This window comes from Abramis brama (genome assembly GCF_963993115.1).
Source record: "Abramis brama genome assembly, chromosome: 12".
NCBI classification, from domain to species: Eukaryota; Metazoa; Chordata; class Actinopteri; order Cypriniformes; family Leuciscidae; genus Abramis; species Abramis brama.
Genome location: NC_139974.1, coordinates 28,671,572 through 28,689,914, shown reverse-complemented (window position 1 = coordinate 28,689,914; position 18,343 = coordinate 28,671,572). Strand labels below are relative to the sequence as shown.

General features: G+C 36.4%; 2 protein-coding genes across 2 annotated transcripts; one reads left to right on the top strand and one right to left on the bottom strand.

Annotated features, from left to right (window-relative positions):
- The first annotated feature begins 221 nt into the window (after nt 1-221).
- Nucleotides 222-7,271, top strand: csnk2b (casein kinase 2, beta polypeptide). The gene is made up of 7 exons (XM_084130325.1): nt 222-328; nt 903-983; nt 3,484-3,586; nt 4,873-4,988; nt 5,074-5,149; nt 5,860-6,049; nt 6,168-7,271. Exons 2-7 carry the CDS (start codon nt 912-914, stop codon nt 6,256-6,258), a joined length of 648 nt encoding a protein of 215 aa, XP_083986451.1. The 5' UTR covers nt 222-328; nt 903-911; the 3' UTR covers nt 6,259-7,271.
- Nucleotides 7,272-8,360: 1,089 nt separating this feature from the next.
- pdia8 (protein disulfide isomerase family A, member 8) lies at nt 8,361-18,279 on the bottom strand. The gene is made up of 13 exons (XM_084130321.1): nt 17,980-18,279; nt 17,532-17,610; nt 16,647-16,764; nt 16,435-16,542; nt 15,926-16,055; nt 14,412-14,525; nt 14,201-14,326; nt 12,611-12,793; nt 9,226-9,334; nt 9,005-9,133; nt 8,839-8,918; nt 8,695-8,752; nt 8,361-8,590 (listed from the first exon to the last, which is right to left on the bottom strand). Exons 1-13 carry the CDS (start codon nt 18,138-18,140, stop codon nt 8,501-8,503), a joined length of 1,485 nt encoding a protein of 494 aa, XP_083986447.1. The 5' UTR covers nt 18,141-18,279; the 3' UTR covers nt 8,361-8,500.
- Nucleotides 18,280-18,343: the final 64 nt, after the last annotated feature.

Below are 18,343 nucleotides of genomic sequence, written 5' to 3'. Positions count from 1 at the left end.
AAATGTTTTGCCGCATTCCAGGAGGATTAAGGAGAAATAAGAATATCTTTGCATATCTTCACATAAATTTTAAATGCCAGTTTTGCAATATTATTCGATTACGTCAATATTTGATTATAGTAATATATAAAATGAATACTTGGTTTATTCTAAAACTCAAAACATTGAAAGTGGAAAAACTCAGATTATAAAGACTACAATTCCTACTAGATCAGGATTGAGAGACCGGAAGTGACCCGCCTCATGATGACGTGCCGTAGAACAGAAGCCTCCAATCAGCGTGCAGTTGTATCGCTGCGGCTAACATCGACCCCGGGAGATCCTTGAGGTAACACGAATAAGCGCTTTAATCAATGTAATGGACAGAAATATGTAGTAGTTTCGATATTTGTGTGGTTTTCAGTTATTCGTGCGATTTCGTTGCTAGTTTTACGTGTTAGGACAATATTTGTTTGACAAATGTTTAGGGGCAGTCGGCAAATTTGCTGCGGCCTAGTTTTAAGTGTTAGCTAGCAGCGGCATGCTAAGCTCATCTTGCGTTAGCTGAGTACACAAACTACAAAATGGACATTTGACAAGATACAAACGCGTCATTTTAACGCACCAATGTTTTTAGACTGCGGATTAAAAAAAATGTCCATATGCATTTTATTGACTCGGCGACAACACTAAGCATAAGATAACCCCTAAGCATCAGGCTATGTTAGCGTGCGTCAGGCCAGTCCAGTCAATTGTTTACGTGAAAACAATCAATTTGTTATAAACCTGTACTTGCGTTAAACATATTAACGCAGCATTAGAACTCATTTTTATTGTATATCATCATTAGAAAATGACCCTTTTTAGGCAGTAATGGTCTTTGTTATTTTATTCGCTTAATGTTGCTCTCATCTCGTCTACAGTTTCCCAACATGAGTAGCTCAGAGGAAGTGTCGTGGATTTCTTGGTTTTGTGGTCTACGGGGAAACGAGTTCTTCTGTGAGGTTTGTATTCGTTTCTTTTTTTGTATAATAGCCATTAAAAGGCATACCAGGGAGCGTAAATATTGATTAGAAATAAGCAACAGGGTTGAAACCTTATCAGACACGAGCACCGCCCTCTTGAGATGACAATAGAAGTTGTAATAATGTGTGTAGAAATAAAATAATTTAAAGGACTAAGTACAAGCTTTCCCAGACCCCAACCTCAAATTAAAAAGGCATCTTTATAAATGCCCGATTTATACACTGAAATATAAATAGTATAAATCTGAAATTGCTTTGTCAAGTTACATTATTATATTTTATTCCTACTCTCTATGTATTTCGTTATTTAATTTTAATCTAATGTATTTAAATTAATCTGTTTTTGTTTAATCTAAGCTTAATAACTAATATTTTATTATAATCATAATTTTTTAATGAATTTGTCTAGTTTACTTATTTTAATCTTAATTTATTTGTTATAGTTTTTCTCTAGACTTTCCACAGACCCCCTGTCACTAGGGGTTTTCGCACTGGAGGAGCGTTTTCGTTGTTCCTGTAACTATTAGCGGGAGTACTCGTTTTTTGGTGTGTTTGCACTGCAGGAACTGGGAATGATTTTAGTTCTAGGACACCTTTTTGGGGGACTAAATTATCTTCTACTTCAGAGTAGGTTCTAACCCCGCACAATAGGAACTATTGTAAGTGTACGTTGATTGGCCGAACGCATGTCATACGAAACACCGGACCCGCCAATTTAAAAAAGCCATGTTTACATACTTACTCTACAAACTAACTCCACGATTCACGAACGTGGAAAACAGCGATAGATGGACCGAGATGCAAGGTGTCATCTTTTTCAGAAGAAAAATAGCTTTCAACAAATTACAGTTATTGACCATTACTGTGTGTGGTGAGTTTGTAAATAGAATTTAAATAGACAAAAATAAATAAACGAGAAAAAATGTACTTATTTTTATTTAGAAAAAAACTGAAAAATCATGAACGAAAGAAACTAACACTTTAAAGTTGAAAAATTAACTATAATACATGTATACAAGAATTTTCAGGACACTTCATACATGCACACACATATACAAATGCATGCGTACATAGGCACACATACACAGGCACACACCACATGCTAAGATATGTGAAAGGGTAACTTTCAAGTTGAATTAAAAATCATCCCAATCCCCTCTTCTTTCGTCATGTGTTTGTTTGTTTCTTTTATTATTTTATGCAATCCAAAACACTCTAACCTGCCGCACTTCGTATCTCTGTTCAAATCATTCCTTCCCGCTCTGCCAGAAAGCTGCTGTCATTTGCTGACGGAAAGCATGAAATTACTGTAATAAGCCGTATATTGCTGAAAAGCGCATGTTGTCTACTGTCAGGGGCAATTTGAATGGTTTTGATGGTGCAAACGGTTGAAGAGTTACGGTAAAAGGAATACAGCTTGCTGGTTTGTGTCGGCGACGACACAGCCGGTTTAAAAGGTTTAACAGTTCTATCCAACAAAGAATTAGATAGGACTGTTAAACAGATGGTAAACTAATGAAGATGGAGAATGGGAGCACTGTGTGCTCAGGCTCTGATGTTCTTAGCTCTGTGAAAATAAAAGCCCTGCATCAGGACGTAAGTGAAGTTCCTACTGCTCGTGCGAACCAGGGTTATTATAGTTTTGCATTTTTCATTAGTTTTTATTTTTATTTCGTTTTGACTTTTTGTTTTCAAATTCAGTTTAGTTTTAATTAGTTTTTAAAGTGGGTTTGCTAGTTTAGTTTAGTTTTTGTTTTTTGAAAATGCTTAGTTTTAGTTTAGTTTTTATTAGTTTTAGTGTTAGTTTTAGTCTTTTTTTGTAATTTGGGTTATTTGTCAGGGGCAAGATTCAAAAAGGTCAGAAAAAGTATTGTGTAATAATAACTCAACAAAAACATAACATTTTAGAAAAAAAATTCACACCCCATTGAAATTCCTTTACCTCTTACAAAATCCAGAGGGGGAAACGCTGCGTGTTTTAAATAGCGTTAAAAAATGAAAGACCTTGACAAAGACGAAAACTAAGGACATTTACTCTATTATTTTATTTTAGTTAGTTTTGCCAAACACACATTACAGTTTTAGTTAGTTATCGTTTTTCTGTAATGCCTCGTTTTTATTTTTATTTCAGTTAACGACAATGTTTTTTCCCACCTAGTTTTCGTTTTTTCGTTCGTTTTCGTTAACGATTATAACCTTGGTGCGAACGCAACCAGAGAAATGGCCCTAGGGGAAAATGTAGTTCTCGGGGGACCGCCATGATGGCTAGTTCCTAGAACTACCCGGTGCGAAAGCCACTACTCCTTTGCGGCCCCCTGGAGGTCCCGAAACCCCTGACATAGAAAACCCTCGTAAACTGTCTCTGAATCACTCATAAAATTAAGGTAGATGTAATCTGTCATTTTCGAGAACAATAGATGAACCTGCTATTATCTTCATATTTGTTGGAATAATGTATATCTCTCTTCACTCCATACAGGTAGATGAGGACTACATTCAGGACAAGTTTAATCTCACGGGACTCAATGAGCAAGTCCCCCATTACAGACAAGCCCTTGACATGATCCTGGATCTGGAACCTGGTCAGTGATTTAGTTTTTGACACAAACCCACTTTGGGCTCGTAATTTATCAATTCGATCTTCCAGTGAGATGTCAGCCTTCCCTCTGGTGGCATATGCTGGACTTCTCCATTTAGTCCAATTAAACTCTGCCCCCACCCCTTTTTTGTTTGTTTTTACAATTAACTGCAATTACACATTCAAATCTTCATCCATCTAATAAACAACTGTAGGGCTGGGGCGGTTACCGCATTACCGCAATACCGCGGTCACATGATGCCTACCGCGGGTCTGAGCTCGTCACCGTCATCACCGCAAAAAAAAAAAAAAAAAAAGCATTGGCCTGCACATGTGTGCACGTTGTGTCTAATTACATTGATTCTAATGACATGGATTGTGTCTAATGACATTGTGTCTTACATAAGTTTTGTTTAGAAAACCTTGAATCCATCAAAAGATGGGGTTGGTTGATTTAAAGCGGTTTACCGCTATACCACGGGAATTTCTTGCTTTTCAACCGCGGTAAGAAAAAATCCATACCGTCCCAGCCCTAAACAACTGTTGGATTGAAGTCACTGCCCTACATTTTTGTTACTTTTTCTGTAAGTGTACGTCACAATACGGAAGAATGGATCTGTCGCTGCTTCCTTTACATTGCAACTTGAACTTTTCGTGCAACCATGTGCTGGACTTTATGCTATACATACAACCAACCAGGCACATTCAAAATTTAGTTTTAGACAAGAAGATCTTTTAATCCAAATCCATGAATCGCTTTGATCCATGAATCTTGGACAATTACTTGTTTAATGCACACATATAGTAATAGTCATAATTGTCTACCTAAAGCAAAAATGTTTTTAAAAAAATTCCTAACTTAGTATGTTCTGCTTGATCTGAATATGATCCAGATAAATCATGAATGCGTTTGAAATGCTTTTGAACCCTCTAAATCATACTAGAGGTGACCTGCATTTCCCCATCTATTTTAGCCACCATGAAATCAAAATGGGCCATTTTTTTATAGCATGTTTCAGTATTTATTATAGATGATTTATCTGTGTGTTATCGTTATTTAAAATGCACAAATAATGTGTTCTCATAATCTTTAATCAAGCACATTAACGACAATAATTCCTCCAGCAATCTGTCATTCACATGAAACCTTTGCAGCAGTTATTTAGTTTGATGAGCTGTTTCACTTGGAAATGCATCACAAGAAGAAAAAATTATCAAAATTTGTCTCATGCCAACTTGAAGCATTGTGATTTCCTAGTCGTGTTATGGAGGTGTTATTGTGTGTGTCAGATGAGGAGCTGGAGGATAACCCCAACCAGAGTGACCTGATTGAGCAGGCTGCTGAGATGCTCTATGGACTGATCCATGCACGCTATATCCTCACTAACCGTGGCATTGCCCAGATGGTACGTAGTGTTATTTCATTAGAGGAAGACACAATGAATTTTTTCGGCTTCATATGAATGATGATGTGCTTGTTTTCTCTTGCAGCTGGAGAAGTATCAGCAGGGAGACTTTGGCTATTGTCCTCGTGTTTACTGTGAGAATCAGCCAATGCTGCCTATTGGTGGGTATCTGACCCCATTTACTTGGGATTATTGTGATTGTTTTTTTTTTTTGTGATTTGCTCTGATCAGTATTAGCTGATTTCACTTGAAAGGTACACCAGCCCAGTTTTCATGCTTTAGGAGAATGTACACGGGACCATTTGACTCCCAGATACACCATACAATAAGCAGTCATGGCAACACTGCAAAAAAAGCTCATATTGCCATTGTTCAACCAATTAAAAAAGCAGGGAGTGTAATTAATTATAAATAAAGAAAAATCCTCAATATTGCGTATTTAGGTATAATTGGTGGATAAAATATAACTTAAAATGACTATAAATATTGATAGTATTGCTTAACCAAACAACAGTATTTAAAAAAAGAGAGAGAGATCAGGTCGACATCGGCCGTTCAACATAAGAAACTTGTAATTACTATCGGCTGAAAAGAATCTTTATTGGTGCTTCCTTATTAAAAAGTAATGCATTTCTTTGCTTCTAAAACGTGACCTATCCTCAATCTGAATTCCTTATAGACAAAGTCTGTTTTTGCCCTACATTTTTTTGTATTCAATCCTTTCTTGATTCCATGTCATTTTGACATTTCTTAAGTTCGCTAAATAGCTCTATATGGTTGTGTTAGAGCAGGTCTGTGTGCACCCCAGCGATCACATGATGTACACCACAGTGAATCTAGCATCTGTCCGTCTGTGTTTTTCTCTATCCAGGGCTCTCTGACATACCTGGTGAGGCCATGGTGAAGCTCTACTGCCCTAAGTGTATGGATGTGTACACGCCAAAGTCGTCCAGGCACCATCACACCGACGGAGCTTATTTTGGCACTGGCTTCCCCCACATGCTGTTCATGGTGCATCCCGAGTACCGGCCAAAGAGGCCTGCCAACCAGTTTGTGCCCAGGTTTGTCCTACCTTTATGTGGGAGTCACTTGCTGCTTTGCCTAAATTGATTTTCTGATATCGCAAAAAATGGTTCATTTTCATCATAGTTTCTCAGTACTGTCGTTCTCCTCTTGCAGGCTTTATGGTTTCAAGATTCATCCAATGGCTTACCAGCTACAGCTGCAGGCAGCCTCCAGCTTCAAGAGTCCCGTCAAAGCGATCCGCTAAGAACCTGAGCAGGGCGGGATGGGGCGGGATGGGGTGTGTTGTGTGTCCGTCAACATGGCTTCACTCTTCTCCTACAATTTTAGATTCGACTAAGACTAACATTCAAATATGGAGAGAGTGAGACTATAAAACACTCTGGGGAGAAATGAAAACCTTACCTCTGAAATACTGTACAGAAAATGGGGTTTTCCTTGTAAAACTATTTCAGTTCTTATCTTCCACATAGAAAATAAAGTTATAATTAAAGATAGATTCCTGTAGGATGGCTCTGCTCACTCTCTGGTCCTGTTTGTTTTAGTTCACTAAAGTAAAGTAATGTTCACTTACAAGGCCATCATGAATTGATATCTCATCAGTTCATGGTGTAATGTATGGTAGACTTTGAATATAAAATATTATGGTTGATCGATCATCAAAACCGCAGTTATATCATCGTTCAATCCCCTCCTCTGTTCGACCAGATATTTGGCTTACTTTAAAATGGCTGTTGCATGAAAAAGGCAGTATATTTTGGGACTTGTTTGAGTAATATTGCTGGGATTGTTTATGACTGTTCTTTGTTGACAGGCTGCAAGCTTTCAGTGCATGTATTAGAAAAGACCAGGAATGGGAAGACACAAACGCAAACAGGAAACTCTCTGTCTTAATTAGATGACAAGTGTTATGGTTTTGTTTTTTTACAATCAGTCCTGCACTTCTCTTCAGAACGACGCCAACCTGTTAAGTTCCTCCAGTGTCAAGATGACTTCAGAGAGCTTTTACTAGATTTACCACAGAACCGCAATTAGGATGTTTTTTTTAATTTGGTATGGGCCCAGGTTTTTCTTGTTTAAAGTATTTCTTCTGGTAGAAAGGCATAAGAGTAGAATATATAAATCAGTTTTGAATGCATTGGATGTATTTTTTTTTGTGAGTGATATATATTTTTTTTGATCCTGTTGAATGTTTTTTCTTTCTTTACAGCTGTTGAGGAACCAGGGTTCAGAATTCACAATAAATGTCTTTTCCTATAAGCTGTGTGCGAGTCCTACATATGTGTTTATATATGTCATGTACTTACTCTAATGCATTTCTAAAATTGTATGGCTTCCATGGAGCGCAAAAATGTATGCAAGATCCTGGCTCTTTTCCATATCCTGTGGTATATATTCCCAAATCATGGACTACTTTTATGGTTTATTTTGGAACTTGATAGCCTCGGTGCTTATTCACTTTCACTTTATTACATCAGATTATATGTCCATTTACTCACGGCTGAATGGACCAGTTTTGGGTGGCAATCTCTAACCCAGAATCAAACCTGTTCTGGAGCAGGTTAGCAGTGTTTTATAGATTACCATGACGATGAACCCTAAAAATGAAACCAGCTTCATGCAACAAGTCTCAGATTAACACATTTTGGTTTCAAACATTAAAGAAAAAGCTGACCAAAGTAATTTTCCTTTTAATAAACACTTGAATTTCTTTGTTCCGCATTTCCTGTTCATCAAGGAGTACCTAGCTTGCTGAACAGAAAGCTTCATTTAGATGTCAAACATCTAACCTTAAGGCATACATATAATAGAAAAAGTACTAAAGTGACAGGACAACATTTACTTTGTAAATACACACCCAAATTACATAAATCGTCAACAAATAATCATTAAACAACCAATTTTTCAACCCATTTCAACAGAATTTAGAATAGCAATTTGTCATTTGAACTAAATGAGACTACGTCCTAGCAGAGACTTTAGTCCTAGATTAAGAAACCCTGCATGGGTTAAAGATGCCATTCCATATGATTGGCTCAGGGCGACTGGAAATTATGACTATAAACATAATAATGCTCCATATGCTGATACTCCACAAACTGAGGTTTAAACCAATTACCATTCCATCTATTGCATGAAATCGGATTAGTATGAATCATGAATATAGGTCTTTTTGTAAATGTATGTTAAAACAACAGCAGTAATTAATGCAGATGGACCAGTAGATGCACAGATGGAACTGAGCATCAAAACAACAAAGAACAAAGCAGTGAAGCTCATGCAACAAAAACAGGACTCTAGTGTAATTAGCAATCAGCTCTATTTTCTATCACACAAAGACAATATGAATTAGAGAGAATTTTTATTTATTTGAATGTTGCCAATTAATTTGATTTGATATGCATGGCTGATCCATAGCAGAATTCCACGGAATTCTCCACTTTTTATGAACAAAAATTCACAACATATGTCAATTTTCCCTTTAATGTTTACAGCTCTTCCTTGACTCCGTTTAGGACAAGAGGTTTGGACGCCTCGCGCTTCAGGAAGCTGATGAAATCCTTCACTTCACGGGCTCCCTGAAAGGTGACAACCAAAATACAAACAATTAATGTTCATAATGACAATTATATGAACATGATAGCCATATTGTACACCGTAAGATGGTTGAAATAAACACTACCTCGTAACGTTTTGGCTCATTCTTCCGTCCAGCAGCGGCAAAATATATTGCAGGAAATCTGCAAAACAATAACAAAAAATTAACAATGGATACTAAAATGAATATAAAAGATTTGAGGATGAGTGATAAGATGTGAATACATGCCCTTGCACGTCATAGCCCTGTGGGACATCATTGGCAGTTGCATCCATCTTGGCGATTACAATATTGGGATCACTGTACAGCTAAGAGACCATAGAAACCAGAAAAACTGGATCAGAAGAAATTCAGAAAGAGATAGAAGTCATACACTGATGTCTGTGAAGCTCACCTGTTCTCCAAGCTCTGTAAATTTGGGCTCCAGTTTTTTACAATGGCCACACCACGGAGCATAAAACTCAATAAGCACGTCTTTCTCTTGGTCATTAACAATCTCTTCAAATGTATCCGCCACAACCACCTGCCCACAAACATCAAACAACATCAACTCCACTCAATGCCTGAGAAGTGATACTGTAAATGAAGACTTTTAATTACACACATCTCACTAACCTTGACCGGACCGTTGTTTTTGGCAGGCACAGGCTCTGATTTGACATAGCGCTTTAGTCGCCCAGCAAAATAGTCTTCCAGAAAACTCTCTAAAGACTTGCCATCTCGTCTGAGGAGGGTCCATATTTACAGTTAAAACCAGACATAATTAAATCACACTGACCTAGAAGGCCTATAACAACACAAAATGCTGTAGGAGTGTTTGCACAATGTTAGCTGTGGTAGAGCTAAATGAAGAATATTATTATATTTAAACAATATTATGATAACAGTCTTATTAATATGTTAATATATTAATAAGTATGATAATGGTATATGCTCACAAAGGCTGCATTTATTTGATCAAAGATACAGTAAAAACAGTAATATTACAGTGAAAGTTTTCTATTTGAATATATTTTAAAATGTAATTTATTCCTGTGATAGCAAAGCTGAATTTTCAGCATCATTACTCCAGTCTTCAGTGTCACATGATCCTTCAGAAATCATTCCAATATGCTGATTTTGCTGTTCAAGAAACATTTCTTATTATTATCATCAATGTAGAAAACATCTAATATTTTTAGGGAAACCATCAGGATTCTTTGATAAGAAATAGAAAGTTCAAAAGAACAGCGTGCATTTAAAATAGGATTTAAAAAGAAATTATTATTTACTGCCACTTTTAATCAATTGAATGCATCCTAACCCAATGCAAGCATTAAACTCAAACTTTTGAACAATAGTGTAATAACTTAAAATTAAATGTTTAACACTGATTTGTTTCTCTTATGTGAACACATTAACTCTTTCCCCACCATTGATTGAGTTTTCCATTAAAGGGACAATGTGTAGGTTTTTAGGTATTTTATTATCTAAAATCAATATTTTTATTCATAAATATGTCCTCAATGGTATACAAATACCTCTGCTAATTATCTGACTTATCCTCGTAAATGAAGAATTTATTATCTTTATATACATGGGACGGGTAGGTCCACGGAGGCTTCCATGTAGTTCCGCCATCTTGAAAAACTATAATAGCAGAGAGGGACAAAAAGTACTAAGCCAACGCATTTCCACAACGTGTTTTCGTTCAGAGTCAGCGTCACGTGACTGAAGCCAGCAGAAGCGGAGGAGCAGAGCAGTGAGAGGCGCTTGTCACTGCCCCGGCAAATTTAAAAGGCTGCACTGTACGGTTATTTATAATGGAGGACCATACATATGCTGAGTCACAGGATAAGGAGTCCTCGTCGTCGAAAAAGTCCAAAATAGACCGTAAAAGGAAACGTGACCGGAGATTACAAAAAACAAGGGTTAATGTCGGGATAGCTAATGCAGGAGAAAGCTTTCAAAAGAGATGCTGAAGTTGCCTGCTTTCTTCTCGACAGGTAAGTCAATGTTACGCGGTCTTAACACTAGAAGTGCCAGAATTCCATAACTACTAGAACTGCCGCAAGCGGTCACATAGATTCCAAACTCTATATCTTTAATGATAAATACCCAATTGAGAGATTAATGCATTTATTGTATTAGGATATCTTTTAAAAACAATACCAAACTGTACATTTAAACAAGTTTAATTATACATTTATAAATAAATAATATCCGTAGATGTCCTGAACAAAATGACAGAGTAGCCTATGTTTTCATGTTTCCACTGTTCGATCGCGCCCGCGCCCGCCTACACACACACACACACACCATAAAGCATTGTAATCTTGACATTGCAGCCTGTTCATTATAGCCATAATAAAATAGTCAACCTAACATATAAAAATTCCACTGCTCTGTTTATATAGTCAGTAGCCTAGTACAATTCGTACCATTTTTGCGCGTGTGAAGAGGATGATTTTTTCCGTCGATATTGGAACGTGAGTGAAGTACAAAGCCTATAATAAAGAATAGTTTACCATCCAAATACATCGCAAAGTTGAAACATTTTGATTCTAATTAGAGAGTTACGTGAGCCTAACGCCGCTTACTTTCACTTTCGCTTATAAAGTATTTCATTTTGGCTTGTTTATAGTTACTTTTTCATTCTTGTTCTGTTCTGAATATCATTACATTTAAATGATTTGTTGTTGAATATGTTTTGTGTATTTTTTTTTACCACATTTTATTGTTGTGTATATTGGTATAGCCTATAATAATACCGCGAAATTCAGTGCAGTCAATATGACCGTCTATAGCCGAAATAAATAAATATGTTCATTTGTTTTTTTGCCTTATGTGTAATTTATATGAAAAACATTTTAAATGAAAATACAGACACTTTTAGGAAAAGTCAGGTACCGGCAGGATTTTATTTATTTTTTCACCAAAGTTATTGCAGATATAAAATTCAAAACGGTCAAAATGACCGCCATGGCACTTCTAGTGTTAATTACAAGCTTTTTTTCATTGCTTGGTTGTGAACTTTATTATATAGACAGTAGAACATTTATAGTTAAAAGTTAAACAGGCTCTTTGATGAATAGCAGCTATTGAGTTAAGTAGAGAAGGCCCTAAAAACAAGGTTGTAAGTTTTGTTTGTTCAAAACTGTAACATTCGTTTGTTCGTTGTGTCAAGTTGCAGTTTGTTTGAAATAACAAACCAGTTCACCCGAAGGAAAACTCGATGAAGTGCTATAAGACATCCTGTCATAGCTTTTTGGTACATAACGGCTACCGTAGATGCAACACGCATTTGAAAATGCGAGGCGCTGGAGAGCACTATTTGTTTGAATGCAAAATACAATTTCACCGCTAGATGGGAAAAATTCCTACACAATGTCCCTTTAAAACAGAATTTTCCGTCAATCCATGTTTTCAGTGTTATCCAGTAGTAGGCGCTATTACACACCTTCTGAAAGAATCTCTGAATCAAAACACAGGCGAAGAAAAAGCAGAAACAAAGCAATAGAAGCATTGCTTATACGCGTTGTAAACTGTATTTTCTCAGCTTAAAAAAAAATTAATTAAAAACTTTTTAAATAAAAATTTAAAAGCAGAGGCTCTGTTCTTTCTTTTGATCAAAAATGTTGTTGCTGGCTGGCAACTTTTTTCTAAAAACGTTGCAGGGAAAAGATTTAAAAGTTAGTGCACTGCATTTTTAAGAGAAGAGCATTTGAGAAAAAAACAAATTAATTGCAATCTAAATTGACTTAATAACAGTTATAATCATATGCAAGAAATATAATATAATACTCTTTAAAAAAAGTTTTTAGAAAACAACTGATGACTTATCGGAGTGATCAGATTACTCCACGCTTCGTTTTCTCGGTTGAAAATGAAAAATGGTGTTTTGGGTGTTGATGCTTGTAATGGCATGACCTAATTAGACTCAACTAATGCAAATTCCTTTGAAGAACAAAAAAAAAAGGTTCTAAAACCTTTAGGATCATAATGAAGTGTTTGCACTCACGTAAACTCCTCCCGCATGGTGTATTTGTTTCCTGTTCGTGTCCTGATGGTGACAACCGGCAGCTCAGCTCCATCTGACGGACCCAGACCAAACTCATCTTCAAGCTCCTCCATAAAGTCATTACGGTTCGCCACGGAATACAACAGGCCCTGAGAACTGAACTTAGACGCCACCTTTAGCACTCTAAATGTAGTTGGGACAGAGAAGGACAGATAAGTACAACCTCAAATTCAGAAAAGTTGGGACATTTTGTCAAATTCTCAAAAGTGCAAAGAATCTTTAAGTTTTCAATGACCAACTTAAAGATACTGTACCTGATATTTCTTTTCTTCTATTTGGGCAAAATGGTTTAAACCCCAAATAATATATTTTAAAAGCAATCATCTGTGAAAAAAACAGGCTTTATGATGCCATCTACTGTTTATTATAGAGGATTGTAAAAGACGAGAAGCTCATTCCAGGGACGGAAAGTCTTGGCCAATAACATGCTCAGAAAAAAGGGGGTTGCACTGCCAACTTTTTTAAACTCAGGGACAAAAATTATAAAATAAGTCCATACATACAGGACTAGTACATCATGAATCCATTTTCCAAACCGTATTTTTGTATTTTTGTCTTATCCTGAATCACTACGGTCCACCTATAATACCTATATATACCTATATAGAGACACAGCCATCTTCTAACCGTATACACACTGGGAACTATATTCTCAGAAGGCTGCGTCTCATGTGACCTTGTTATTTGTACACACTGTGACTATACAAATCACAACATGTAAATAGGAAAATGTTGGCGTTATTTTGTCACTTATTGGGAGCAGTATGCTAGCTGGAGCCGTTTACCTCCAGTCTTTGTGCTAAGCTAGGCTAGCGGTGGGTGCGTCAGACAGAGTTACGGCACGCACGGAGATGAAAAGGGTATGTATGGACTTATCTAACTCTGGGGGATACGGTGAATAAGCTAAAGTCCCAAAAAGTCGGCATGTTCCTTTAACAGTAGCATGATGGTTTCTCATGCAATACCATCCGAGGGCTCAAAGGTCACGCACATTCAACAGAGGTATGCCTTGCCCTACATAGACTGGATTCTCTGGATTCCCTGAATCTTTTCACAATATTATGTATGGTAGATGGCGAAAGACCTAAATTATTTGCAATCTTGCATTGAGAAATGTGATTTTTTAAATGTTTGACAATTCTCTCACATTTGGCACAAAGTGACCCATGAGTCTTTGGTGGATGTTCCATTTATACCCAAACAAGATAACCTCACCTACTGTACTACCAGTTGACCTGCTAACTGTGGACTTTTCACATTTATTGTGCCGCTGTCCCAACTTTTTTGGAGTGTGTGTTGCAGCCATCAAAATCAAAATTTGTTTATATTTACAAAATACAATTAATTTGACCAGTGAAAACATTGGACATTTTTTCTTTGCAATTTTGTCAGTTAAATAAAAGCTAAAGAGAATTAACAAATCACAGATTCTTAATATTATAACTTTTTACAAAATGTCCCAACTTTTCAGGATTTGTACTTCATGACTTTGTAATAAACATATTCGCTCACTGATTCTGAATGACCCACCTGTTTCTCCAATAGTTGGAGCCTTTGGCATTGCGAAGATAATCCAAGTCATAGTAGGCGGTCAACAAATCCCTCTTTTTAAACGAATCCTTGTTCTCTTTGGTCAGGTGAGGACAAAGGCCAAAACTACAGAGCAAAAGCAATCAACATCTCAGCACCTGCTCTCTGTGTTTCTTATGTGCGAGTGTGTGGCGTATCAGTGTCTGCTCACATGTTGTCTCTGATGAAGCGCCGCAGGCCTGTGACGGACATTGATCCTGTGTGGTGCACCACACTCTCCTCAAACGTACTGCTCAGTCTGGGGGGTCGGAACAGAAGCACGGACCTGCAGGGAGAGTGTTTACAGATTTTTAATAGTGCATAATAATTTTAATATTAATCTTTAAAAAAAATGTATCCTGAACAAGCTTAACTGTCAGCTTTGGTTCAGAACAATGGTTCTCAGCTGGTTTTGCTTCAGAATCCAGATTTTATTTTAGACAAGTACCGAAATAATTTATTGAACCATTTCAATTTAGTGAACAAACAAGTCTTTAACATCAAATATTAAGATTAAAATCAAAAGATCCAGTAATATGGACAATTAAGATTACAGTCTAAATAGGAAAAAAACAATTTTTTTTAAAATATCTTCTTCATTTACACTGCCATTTACAGAGCCCTTAAATGGAAATGGTGATGGAAAAATTATGTCAATGATTTTGCGTTCTCCCCCAAATTTTTGTGTTTGAGAAACTTTGCATTCCCTCTGAAAACTTTTGTTTCCCTGAGGAAAGCAAAAGTTTTGAAATATATGTTGTCCTCCCAACTCAAATTTGAGATGTCCCTTTAGAGGCTCCATAAACACTCATAACACTCCATAAAAGTTGGGGTCAGTAAGATTTTTTAAATGTTTAAAAAAAAAAAAAGTTTTTAATTTTTATGCTTACCGAGGCTGCATTTATTTGAACAATATTATAAGAATGTCAAACAAATGCCTTCTATTTTAATGTACTTTTAAAATGTAATTTACCCTTGTAATGGCAAAGCTGAATTTTTAGATGATCCTTCAAAAATCATTCTAATATGCAGATTTTTGGTGCTCTAGAACATTTCTTATTATCATCCATGTTGAAAACGGTTATGATGCCCAATATTTTTGTGGAAAACATGATTCTTTCGGGATTCTTTGATAAATAGAAAGTTCAAAAGAACAGCATTTATTTGAAATTTATTTGTTTAATATCACATTTGATCAATTTATTACATCTGAATAAAAGTTTATCTTTAATGCAAACAAACCTAATGTACTAAGTTGTATTGTGGGCATCTGTCTAATTTAGCGAGTATCTCCCAAATTACATTACATATACTGTATATATAATATATATATATATATATATATATATATATATATATATATAATATATATATATATATATATTACGTATGTCTGGACTATGTCTGTACTTTCTTCTGCACTGGAAGCTCCTGACAAATTCCTTGAGTGTGTAAACATACTTGCCAATAAAGCTCATTCTGATTCTAATTATGAAATTTGACATCAACAGCAAAAATGATGGGAACATAAATAAGCCTATTTATTTAGCTATTATTCACAATAATATTTGTTAGTTGATTTGCATTTATCATTGTTTTCCGACCGCTGTTTCCCCCTATTAAAGCAGACCTGTGACTAAATTTTTGGGACACGACCCACCAGTTGAAGTTCCTCCCATTGCTTACTCGTATGTGACGCCATATTTGTTTCCAAGCTGGAGGTCTGTGGTGTGGGCTAAGCGGAAACTCTCCCTCATTAAACTGGCTCCTTTAAGAAACTCTGCGAGTTGAGAGCTGTCAGTCCCTGAGAAGAACCCTGAGAGACGGACAGAGAAAAGAAACGATGCAAGACATTAATAATAAAATATGTATTATGCTCATCCATCCATCCATCCATCCACACTCCTGGGCAAAAAAAAAATCATTCTTCTTTAGATAACAACTTTTCATTTGTGGTAAGCAAGCTATTCTGCAATTTACTCCTTTACTCCAAAGCATTAAACAACTTTTCAATGTCCCCACACAATGACAAATCTATCCATCCATCCATCCATCTACTGAATTTATGCATTTAAATGTACATAATATAAAATTTCACTATTACATTTAGAGTGTATTACATATTTTGAATCTACACAAGATAATACTTTTTTTTTTAAGAGTAAGTTCAAACAAAGCCAATAAAACGCACTTACCAACTACACTGGCATCAAAGTTGTCTATAAAGTTCTCCAGGTCATGCTCACTTTGCAGAGGTACAGAATCAGGCCCGGCCTGTTTCTTCATATAGTTCACAATTCCATCTGTTTGGAAATTATACATCCACTATGACATCCCCAGCCAAGTTGCATTTGCATTCATGGCACACATCATTTGAAATGATACAGGAAAACTTAAAAACAAATACCAGCTGAGCGTGGACCATCATACGATGATGATTCCTGTCCGTTCCGAAATATTTTGAGTGTTGGGTATCCAGTAACTCCATATTGCTTACAGGTCTCTGTATTAGAAGTACAGTCCACCTGAACAAAGAATGGCACAGATCCTTAAACCATCTGAAGAACATGCAATCTCTACTTATAAACATTATTATATCACATGAGGCTCCTTAATATTGGATCATAAGATCAGTTTCCATTAATGAAATGTTGCTGGTTCAAATCAAGTTGAGCTCTATCAACACAATACAATGCTTGATCACCACAGAACAAAAATTTCAAACTCATTTTGTAAAAACTACATTTATAGTAAAGCATACAGTGCTAGCAATGCAATGTTACAGCGGTTTTAAAGATAGAAATGTGAAGCTTGCATTTTTGTTAAAATACTTCTATTTATTCTTCAACACTAAAGGTGTTAATTGAGCGGTCTAAACGGGGAGGATGATTTTATGTGTGGCTGGCTTTTGCTCTTTCTGGTTTCCTTCCACACATTGTGTGAAAGTCAGCACTTTACACGGTCATCACTCATGACAGATGTTGAGATGAAGATTTAAATAACTTTACACAAATAAGGTTAGGACACGAATCAGATTTAATTACTTTCAAAATTGTGTGTATTTTACCATTTATCCCAGGAAATGTCTTGCCCTACTGACTTCCACTTTTAAGAACACTGTAAACATTAAAGTTTTTGTTTCCACAAATTTTAAATTACCGTCTGTGTTAATTGGCAGCATGTCACATTTTAAAAACAGCCTCATTTGTATTGAACTCAGAACATTCCTGTAATGTGATCCAAGCCAAGATATCCAGATATTGTGGATATTTCCTTCTCCTACTGTATTCACCTTGGCTAAAGTTACTGTTCCCTTCAGTCGAGTAGCTGCACTTTCAAACTCAGGGGCGAGTTTCTTACAGTGGCCACACCTGAAAACAAAACAGAGCAGCTAAACAATCAAAAACTGCTGGAATTTATGGAAAAATTGACAACAATGCTGCTGAATGATTAACTTGTAATAGAACAATGGATAAATTAATGGTGCTACTTATCCCAGGACTGCGGGTTTTCCTAAAACCTTAAAATGCTTTATGAAAATGAACAAATGTTCTTATGAGAACCGAGCTTGCATCGTTCTGTCAGCTGTATGTAGGCACCATGGACAGCTCACGCCATCACATACAGCAGCACCGTACGGTGAGTTGCAAATGCAAGCATGCACTCTTCTTATAATCATTTTACAATAAAATATTATCAATTGCATGTTTGTATGAGTAAATGAAACATTATTCTCTCACCATGGTGCATAAAACTTCACCAGCATGGTCTCCTGCTCGGGCGCGAGGTAATCGAAGTCCGCGTCTCTGAGCTCGAGCACATCACTGCGTCCACGCGCTGACGATCTCAACATACAAACAACTAACACACATAAAACCCCGCGCAATAGAAAATTATCCATCAAGGAAGGAATAGAGAATAATTCTCCAAATTCAGAAACCAAAACTGAACTAAAAAAAAACGCTTTTGCCGGGCGGTTTCCACCGATATGCCAGTGCCCGAGTGTGGGGCGGGATGAAAACACAATGTGTCACTGAGGTAGGAGATTATTGGCTAGTAATTCTCCAGCTGATGAGATGTAAAACGGTCATTGGTGAATTTCTC